Source organism: Nematolebias whitei, chromosome 12 (genome assembly GCF_014905685.2).
Source record: "Nematolebias whitei isolate Nwh7 chromosome 12, NemWhi1, whole genome shotgun sequence".
NCBI lineage: Eukaryota > Metazoa > Chordata > Actinopteri > Cyprinodontiformes > Rivulidae > Nematolebias > Nematolebias whitei.
The window spans coordinates 32,449,108-32,459,386 of NC_056509.1; the positions used below are offsets into that span (position 1 = coordinate 32,449,108).

The following is a 10,279-nucleotide window of genomic DNA, read 5'->3' on the forward strand; positions in this document are numbered from 1 at the left end:
TTTTGTCCTGGGAACCCTTAAAAAGCATCTTCTTCTTTTTTTTCTTCTGCATACCTCTTAATTCGAAGGATCAGCTGGTCTCAACAAAATTGATCAACTTCTCCCGACAGGAGTCAGGGTAAGGAGGACCCTCTTACCTTGACGGAAACAAATTGGATTCATGATGACAACTGGTTATTTTGCCATTTGGCGAATTCTGGATTGTCTCCAAATTCGTGTGGATGTGTCGAAGCTCGACAGTGCTCAGACTGAATTTGGAGAGCTGCAGCAGGGAGCTGGAGCAGCTGTTATCAGGACTGAACTCACTGGCAGTACTCATGAATGGTGGGAATAATCTTGGAGAAGCTGTGAGCTCGACTTTTGGCGTAAAGGATCAATTCGGCTGTTTTGGAGTTCCATCAGAGAATATGTACCAGCGAAACTTTAAAAAGGCAGAAACAACAATTCATGAGTTCTGCCTGACCCAAACTGTGGCCTTGATGCCGGACTTATCTCAACTCCTCCTGGAATGTTTTGAAAACAACAAAGATGCTTTGACTGTTTCCTCACCCCTCCCTTCCCCAAGGCCGTGGACATATAACAGAACCTCAACTGAGCTGAAGATGAACGTCACCTCTTATCTGGACAATGGCTGAGGGGGGCTCTGGACTATGCTACGACTTTCCCTTAAAAATTCAATGTTTTCACCGCCTATATGTAAATATATAACGTCTGTTTATGTTGCTTTGCTGTGGTACGTTTTTTTGATGCCTCAAATCATGCCCTGTCTAGGACACGGTGTGAGAGATCTTTTTTTTATACCATCTCTCCTCATGTTTTCTTCCCTTTTCTCATCTAAGCAAAATATTATTCTGAATAAGAATAAGAAGGCCACGCTATTTAATAGCCGCAGCTTCGTGCACTCCGCCCATCTTTCAGACGACTGTACGTACATATTCTCGTTGTATCTTGGTGCAATGCCAATAAAGTTTATTCTGATTCTGATAAAGCTTTGGCTCTTTGTAAGTACTGAACAATAAGGGGTGACGTGATATTTTCCACATTACAGTATTTTTCCTTCATGCTCCGTTTCAGTCCTTGTGTTTGAGCTTTGTGTTGGAGAGTCCATAATATTCACGTTTAGTTTGTTTTGCACAGCAGGAAGAAATGTCACGGAAGCGAAAGGCGCCAGTAGCGAGCTCTGTTGTTCGAGTGAACCAAGCTGCAGATGAGGACAGCGACGATGCAGAAGAGGAGGAGACGAGTTATGGCGCCAAAGGCCTGTCCAGTAGAGTGTCGCTCCCATCCAAACCAGAACGAAAGTCAGTGTTAAGATCCTACATCTTATTTTGTTTCAGTATTCACTATAGTATGTTTTTTTTTTAAAATGTTTTCTACTTAATCTTTTATTCATATGTCTTGTCTGGTTGGATTTATTTCAGACCTACTCTCCCACCAGCCAAGCAAGCCAACAGAAACCTGATCCTGAAGGCCATCTCTGAGGCACAGGACTCAATCACCAAAACTACTACCTACGCAACAAGTATGTTTCCTACGAATGTACATTTAGCCAGGAAAATCAGCTTTTAGGGTTATCTTACAAAAAAGTAAAGATAAAGCAATGCTCCTGAATTTTGTGCTGCTACCTTCGTGTTTGTTGTCCTTAGAAGTTCTTGTGTTATTTATGCCAGAGGTTGATCTGGTTGATTTTTTTGCTTTTTAAAATGTTTTTATGCCTTTGGCAACAAGCTTCTGTTCTAAAGGACTTCAGAAAATGAATCCTAGTTATTTTCTTTGTTTTGTTAATTTTGCCCTGCAGTGCCTCAGAGACAGACAGTTCCTGTGGCCCCTCGCACTCGCTTGGCCAGCAGTGAAGAGATGACTGCAGCCATCCAACTAGTTCAGGAGCACCTGCACAACCTGGCCCCTCGGGTGCAGACGTACCCCACTGCAGAACTACCTGCCTCCAGAACAACACGTATATATATAAAAAGCAAATTACCTTGAATGTCAGTAATAGAATTATTCACCAAGATGATTAACTTCCATCATTTCCTCAATTTTTTTGTTTTATCTTCCAGCTCCAACCAGATCGTTAGCTTCACGCCTTCAGTTAGAGAGCAGCGATAGAAGAGAGCAGAGCGAGTATGGTGAGTCTGTTAGCTTCATTTGACTTGAACAAAATTCAAACCTAGCTTTATGTTTGTAGGTAGCTGCAGTTTTTAGGAAAAAAGAAATCCTTCCATGTTATTTTAGACCAACTTTATCACCTTTAGCCTTGTAGGAATGAATACAGGGTTTATACAGTGAATATAAAATATATCTCTGTTAAAAGACCAGGTTTTTATGTTAACAAATGAGAAAAATAAACAAGTCCACCTTTTTAATGTGACCAATAACCTGTACAATACAATAAAAAAAATCTATTTGGATAAAATAAAAAGTATTGAAATATAAGAGAGAGAAAAGTAAATAATATAAAAAATATTAGCTTTTCCCCCCATTGTCTCACACTAAGAAATTTAAGCATCTATATTAAAAATCTGCTTTTAAATTCCTGATTTATGTACTGCATATGCTTTTGTTTTAGATGTTGAAGCAGCTGCTGGGGGTGAGCCAAAGCCATTTGATACGCGCTCCTTCATAATGAGTCGACCCGTAATCGAAGACACTTCTGTCAGAAATCCACAGCAGGTCCAGTCTGCATTGCTTCGCACTGTCCAGGCCAGGTACTCGCACATTTGCATATTTTGTTGACTGATTCATTAGATGCCAGTTGTTCACACTGTTTGTCATGTTTGTAGGGAGGGAGTTGACTCCTCATCCAGCCCAAAGTTCATAGTGACCTTAGATGGAGTACCAAGCCCACTGGGTAACCTTACAGATGGAGACATGGAGCTGGATGATGTGAGACCACACACAAAGGTCACAGAGGCTGCTGGGAATGTCCACAGAGAGTCTAAAGTCAGCGTCCTGCACAGATTACAGCCAATGCCAGCATCATCAGAAGGTAATGTTTAATTTATTCTTGAACAAACCCCATTATATATATATAATATTAAACTATGTTTTAAACATTTTTATATTTATTACATTCTGCCCTCTTTGACAGATGAAGGGATGGTTGTTGAGATGGAAGAGGAGGACGCTGTTCTCATCAAGAAACAGAAGGTTATGGAGCGCTGCAAGTTCTGGCCAGTGTGTAAAAGTGGAGATGAGTGTCTGTACCATCACCCAACAACCCAGTGCAAGTTAGTACCTGGCTTTGAAATGCCACTTTAAAAAAAACAAAAAATCCAGTTTCAGTTGAGATTTCATGCTTTTTGTTTTTCTTTAGGACTTTTCCCAATTGTATGTTTGGGGATAAATGCCTGTTTGTGCACCCTAACTGTAAATATGATGCTCGGTGTACAAAACCAGACTGTCCCTTTACTCACGTCAGCCGTAGAGGCAGCGCCGCTCCTCCACTCAGACCAGGTAACTTTAAACTCTCACTTCTCGTGCCTTTTTTTGTGACCGTTTTAAAACAAGTTAACTTGACTTCTCTTTTTATCTACTGTTATTATGAATAATGTTCATTAATTAGATTCTGGCATAACTAAGGTTTCATTCAACCTTTATTTAGACATGTAAATCCCATTGAGCCCCGAGGACTTATTTACAAGAGAGACCTGATTTCAACAAAGAATTATGACAACAATGGACAACAGCAACAACAATAGAGTTATAAAAAGACCTACATATATATATATATATATATATATATATATACATATGTGTGTTTTACAAATAAGATGGCTAAAAAAAAGTCACAAAAAACAGCTAGATTAGGTGAACATAATAAAAACTTCCTCAATGAAAGCTCAGTTTTACAGAACTTACTGACTCACAAGAATTGTGCTAATGACCAAGTCTTCAGGCCTAGTTTGGCTTTATGTTTGCAGGTAGCTGTAGTTTTTAGGAAAAAAGGAATCCATCCATCCATATTCCACTTATTCTGAAGTCGGGTCACGGGGGCAACAGCTTGAGCAGGGAGGCCCAGACATCTCTTTCCACAGCCACATCTTCCAGCTCTTCTGTGGGGACCCCAAGGCGTTCCCTGGCCAACCAAGAGTCATAGTCTCTCCAGCGGTCTTCCGCGAGGTCTCCTCCCAGTCAGACATGCCCAAAGCACCTCCCTACGGAGGCGCTCTGGAAGCATCCTTACCAGGTGCCCAAACCACCTCAACTGGCTCCTCTCAATGTGGAGGAGCAGTGGTTCTACTCCGAGTCTCTCCCGGATAACTGAACTTCTCACCCTATCTCTAAGGGAGAGTCCAGCTACCCAGCAGAGGAAACTCATTTTAACCGCCTGTATCCACAATCTCATTCTTTTGGTCACTACCCAGAATTCATAACCACAGGTGAGAGTAGGAACGTAGATTGACCAGTATTTATTTATTTATTTATATAGTGCCAAGTCACAACAGAAGTCGTCTCAGGGCACTGAACAGAAATAATCATATATATATATATATATATATAAAGTAAGTTAATAACATTAGTTATCTAAGGAGCAGACTGCTTTGAGTTTAACCTCTTGACAGACTCTTCATCTTGAGCAAGCATGAATGCGACAGTGGAAAGGAAAAACTCCCTCATGAAGAAGAAACCTTTAGCAGAATCAGGCTCAGGACAAGCGGCCATCTTCTTCGATCGGCTGGGTTTGAGAGGAACAGGAAGGAGGAACAGATACACAATGGCAGGTCAAGAATCGCATGTTAAGATAGAAATAGTATCAAATGAAAACTATTGAATTGTAACAATTCATTTTAAGAAATGAGGTCAATTTGTCCTCCAGTAGTCTAAGCCTATAGCAGCATAACAAGCCAACCTTAACTATAGGATTTATTAAAAAGGAAAGTCTTAAGCCCAGTCTTAAAACTGGACAATGAGTCAGCCTCATGGACAGAAACTGGAAGTTGGTTCCACAAGAGAGGAGCCTGATAACTGAAAGATCTTCCTCTCATTCTGCTTTTGGAAACTTTAGGAACCGCAAGTAAGCCTGCAGTCTGAGAGCTAAGTGCTCTGTTAGGAAAATAAGATCTATAATATAAGACGAGCTAGGTTGATGAGAGCTTTGTAGGTTAGAAGTAAGATTTTGAATTCAGTTCTGAATTTGACAGAAAGCTTTGACTTGCAGCTCAGCTCCCTCTTCACCACAACGGACCGGCACAGAGTCTGCAATACTGCAGATGCTGCACCAATCCATCTGTCGATCTCACGCTCCATTCTTCCCTCACTCATAAACAAAACCCTGAGATACTTTAACTCCTCTACTTGAGGCAGAACCTCGACCTGAAGAGAGCAATCCACCCTTTTCAGGTTCAGGACCATGGCCTCAGATGTGGAGGTGCTGATTCTCATCCCAACTGCTTCACACTCTGCTGTGAACCACTCCAGTGAGAGCTGAAGATCATGGCACGATGACGCCAACAGGACCACATCATCTGCAAATGGCAGAAAAGGAATCCTGAGGCCACCGAACCAGACTCCCCCTGCCCCCTGGCTGTACCGAGAAATCCTGTCTATAAAAGTTATGAACAGAATCTGGGACAACGGCCTGCTTCGGCAGAGTCAAACTCCCACCCTGAAGGGGTCTGACACTACCGGTCGGATAGGGATAGGGATGGAACAGCCTGTAGCAACAAGCCCCCAATCCCATACTCACGGACCACCCCCACAGTGTACCCCAAGAAACGCGGTCAAACGCCTTCTCCAAGTCCACAAAACACATGCAGACTTTATGGGCAAACTTCCACGACCCCTCGAGGACCCTAGTGAGGGTAAAGAGCTAGTCCAGTGTTCCACGGCCAGGATGGAATCCACATTGTTCCTCCTGGATCTGAGGTTCGACCAACGATCAAACTCACTTCTCCAGTACCCCTGAATAGACCTTACCAGGGAGGCTAAGGAGAGTGATGCCCCTATAATTAGAGCATACCCTCCGGTCCCCCTTTTGAAGAGGGGAACCATCACCCCAGTCTGCCAATCCAGTGGCACTGCTCCCGATGTCCACGCGACGTTGCAAAGGTGTGTCAACCAAGACAGCCCCACAACATCCAGAGCCTTAAGGAAATCAGGGTGAATCTCATCTACCCCCAGAGCCCTGCCGCCGCAAAGGTTTTTAACTACCTTGGCGACCTTGGCTATGGTTATGGACAGACCAACCCCAAAGTCCCCCGATTCCGCTTCCTCCATGGAAGAAGTGCTGGTGGGATTGAGAAGGTCCGAGAAGTATTCCTTCCACCTCTCGATGACATCACTGGTTGAGGTCAACAGCACCCCAGCTTCACTAAACACAGTGTTAGTAAAGTGCTGCTTCCCCCTCCTCAACCACCTGATGATTTGCTAGAATCTTCTCAGAGTCGACCTAGAGTCTTTATCCAAGGCCTCGTCAAACTCCCCCGACATCTGAGCTTTTGCGTCAACAACGACCAAAGCTGTGGACCGCTTGGCCCTCCGGTACTCCTCAGCTGCCTCCCGAGTCCCACCAGTCAACAAGGACTGATAGGACTCTTTCTTCAGCTTGACAGCCTCCCTAACCTGAGGTGTCCACCACCGAGTTCAAGGATGGCCACCACAAGAAGCATTGACAACCTTGCAGCCACATCTCAAGGCAGCCACCTCAACAATTGAGTCACGGAACATGGCCCACTCAGACTCGATGTCCTTCGCCTCAGCTGGGATGCGGTTAAAGCTCTCCCGGAGGTGCGAGTTGAAGCTCTTTCTGATGGGTTCTTCTGCCAGGCGTTCCCAGCAAACCCTCACTACACGTTTGGGTCTACCAGTGTCTGTCCAGCATCTTCCCCCGCCATCTGATCCAACTCACTGAATGTCCTGGCTTCCATGTTAGGGTTTCCTCTGCCCCTACAGTCGTTGTGGTCTTCACCAGGTGTGGGTGATCACCTCTTCCTCACTGTTTGGTTCCAGACAGATCTGATTATGGTGGCAGCAGACGAAAATGTTCACTTAAAAGTATCTAACTAGAGAAGCTTGAAAATTAATTAGTTAAAAATTCCAGGTTGTGGAGTAAAATAGGATTTTGTCAGTAGACTAATTTAAAGCAAACCCACCTGATTCTGCTGCACATGTTTCTTCTTTGTCAGAGAAAATGAGTCATTCTAATTTGAACACGTCTTCCCTCTAATTTATCTGTTTACAGCAGTGCAGCCAGCGCAGACTACAAGTGTATGTCGCTTCTTCCCAGATTGCAAGAAGATGGACTGTTCATTTTATCACCCAAAGGTAGAAGTAGCTCTGCATGTCCACTTTTTCACCCACTGTGTTTAAACCCTGAACAAATCTAACTTTTACTTGTCCTTCTGTCCAGCCTTGCCGCTTTGCAACACAGTGCAAACGAGCCGGTTGCACCTTCTACCATCCAACTACAGCCGTGCCTCCCCGACACGCCCTGAAGTGGACAAAAGCACAGAGCAGGTAAGCACATCGACGTCAAGGAGAAATCACACGTTTGTTTCAATGAAGTGGTGAAGTTTATCAATTTTCCTGTATTTCAACATAACCCGCTGATGAAGCTGCGATAGAAACTAAACTAAATTGTTCAAATAACTGAAATCTGTTTTAAGCAAATCCACGAGGTTGAAAGACTTTGTTGTATTGGAAGATCAACATATAGTGGTGCTTGAAAGTTTATGAACCCTTCAGAGTTGTATTTATTTATGCATAAATATGACCTAAAACATTATCAGATTTTCACACAAGTCCTAAAAGTAGACCAAGAGAACCCAGTTAAGCAAAAGATACAAACATATTATACTTGGTCATTTATTTATTGAGGAAAATTATCCAATATTACATGTTTGTGAGTGGCAGCAGTATGTGAACCTCCAGGATTAACAGTTAATTTGAAGGTGAAATTAGAGTCAGGTGTTGTCAATCAATGGGATGATGATCAGGTGTGAGTGGACACCCCGTTTGATTTAAAGAACAGGATCTATCAGTCTGCTCTTCACAACATGTGTGTGGAAGTGTATCATGTCAGAAACAGGAGATTCTGAGGAGCTCAGAAAAAGAGTTGTTGATGCTCATCAAACTGGAAAATGTTACAAAACCATCTGTAAAGAGTTTGGACTGCACCAATCCACAGTCAGACAGATTGTGTACAAATGGTGGAAATTCATGTCCATACCCTCCCCTGGAGTGGTCGACCAGCAAAGATCACTCCAAGAGCAACATGTGTCTGTACAACAATAGTCTGTACAACAATAGTCTGTGATGTCACATTGACTGATGTTGATGTTCATGAGTCCACCATGAGGAGAACAATGAACAACAATGGGTCATGACAGGGTTGAAGGAGAAGCCACTGCTCTCCAAAAAGAACATTGCTGCTCGTCTGCAGTTTGATAAAGATCACGTGGACAAACCAGAAGACTGTTGGAAGAATGTTTTGTGGACGGATGAGACCAAACTAGAACTTGTTGGTTTAAATGAAAAGTGTTCTGTTTGCAGAATGAAAAACTCTGCATTCCTGCATAAGAACCTTATCCCATCTGTGAAACATGGTGGTGGTAGTATCATGGTTTGAGCCTGTTCTGCTGCATCTGGGCCAGGACAGCTTGCCATCATTGATGGAACAATGAATTCTGAATTATATCAGAGAATTGTAAAGGAAAATGTCAGGACATCTGTCCATGAACTGAATCTGAAGAGAAGGTGGGTCATGCTGCAAGACGATGACCCAAAACACACACGTGGTTCTACCAAAGAATGGTTCAAGAAGAAGTTCATGTTTAGGACTGAACAAGTCAAAGTCCTGATCTTAATCCAATCCAGATGTTGTGGAAGGACCTGAAGCAGCAGTTAATGTGAGGAAACCACCAACATCCAGAGTTGAAGCTGTTCTGTACAGAGGAATGGATAAAATTCCTACTGCAGGGCTGATCAACAGTTACTGGAAACGTTCAGTTAAGTTATTGCTGCACATGGGGGTCACATCAGATACTGAAAGCAAAGATTCACACACTTTTACCACTCACAAATATGTAATAATGGATCATTTTCCTCAATAAATAAATGACCAAGTATTATAAATTTGTCTCATTTGTTTAACTGGGTTCTCTTTTCTACTTTTACGACTTGTGTGAAAATCTGATGATGTTTTAGGTCATATTTAATTTGAGTTAAGTGCTATATGTTGTCACCATTGTATGTTCCCATACAATGGCGAAATTGGTTCTGTGCATTTAACGGCATCGGATACACCCAGGTGGAGCAGTGAGCAGCTATTGAGCACCTGGGGAGCATTTAGGGGAGCAATTATTTATGCAGAAAATTCAAGTCTTCACAAACTTTTAAGCACCACGGTAGCTGTTATGATGAAGCTCAAGAGCTACAGGACAACACATTTAGTCTCAAGAAACTGTTCTCATTGTGTGATCACAACTATTGCAAGTATTTGACTTGTTTCTCACAACAAGGGTCTACCTCTGGTGTGCAAAGCTCACTTTTAAAGCAGTTGTAATTGTAGTTGGTGTTTCTGCATCTTGCTGTCTGCTTGATGTTTGAACACATTAACAGGATCTCATCTCAAAAGGCTCACGTTGATCACTTTATTCTCTTTATTTTAAAACAAAGTATAAATTCTACAGCAAAGCATTACTGATGTACAACTTCACCTAATTTTTACATTTACTGCTCTGTTGACCTAGAAGTTATATTTCTGCACTGATTCTGCCTTTAATTGATGTAAATGTTGCACTCACTCACTAGACTTTGTCTCTCACAGCTAACTGAGTCGTGACAGTCTGACTGAAGTCTGGTGAACACGTGAAGCTGTTGGAGACGTTCTTAATCTGTGTTGTTGGAATACTGTCAGTAAACACAACTTTATAATTTCCTTTAATGTACTATCTGGACTGGATTTTAAGTGTTTTGTAAAGTGAAGGTTGAGTTTTTGCTGATGATCTCTGATTATTAAAGACTCAACACTGATACTTTCCTTTGTCTTCTGTTATTTTAAGATGTGTTTGTCGAGGAACAGTCACCGTCTTGTTTAATTTTGTATATAAACAAAAGAACTGGTCACTCTTAAATTAAAACAATCTTTTACTTGAGGATAAGTTTTGTACAACCCATGCAAGACTGTACAATAATAGATAATTGAATGCTGCTAACATTAATTAGTTACTTTTTCTGTTACACTTCAAAGTGTTTATGCAAAGCATTCATCTTTATTTTAGACACTCATGGGCGCCTTAAAACAAAATTCTTTAATGTGACTAAACTGTAAAAATAA

General features: G+C 42.1%; 1 protein-coding gene across 2 annotated transcripts in view; it reads left to right on the forward strand.

The window, feature by feature from the left end:
• zc3h14 (zinc finger CCCH-type containing 14) overlaps positions 1 to 9,896 on the forward strand; it is a 13,035-nt gene extending 3,139 nt beyond the window's left edge. Inside the window, exons 7-17 of one of the 2 annotated variants that reach the window (XM_037685435.1) lie at positions 1,138 to 1,301; positions 1,422 to 1,522; positions 1,799 to 1,957; positions 2,061 to 2,129; positions 2,570 to 2,708; positions 2,784 to 2,989; positions 3,092 to 3,230; positions 3,317 to 3,456; positions 7,184 to 7,266; positions 7,352 to 7,458; positions 9,770 to 9,896. In XM_037685435.1, coding sequence (XP_037541363.1) covers positions 1,138 to 1,301; positions 1,422 to 1,522; positions 1,799 to 1,957; positions 2,061 to 2,129; positions 2,570 to 2,708; positions 2,784 to 2,989; positions 3,092 to 3,230; positions 3,317 to 3,456; positions 7,184 to 7,266; positions 7,352 to 7,458; positions 9,770 to 9,773 — 1,311 coding nt within the window. In that variant the 3' untranslated portion in view covers positions 9,774 to 9,896. The remainder of the gene's footprint in view (positions 1 to 1,137; positions 1,302 to 1,421; positions 1,523 to 1,798; positions 1,958 to 2,060; positions 2,130 to 2,569; positions 2,709 to 2,783; positions 2,990 to 3,091; positions 3,231 to 3,316; positions 3,457 to 7,183; positions 7,267 to 7,351; positions 7,459 to 9,769) is intronic. The other variant, XM_037685436.1, reaches the window with a different exon arrangement.
• The last annotated feature ends 383 nt before the right edge of the window (positions 9,897 to 10,279 follow it).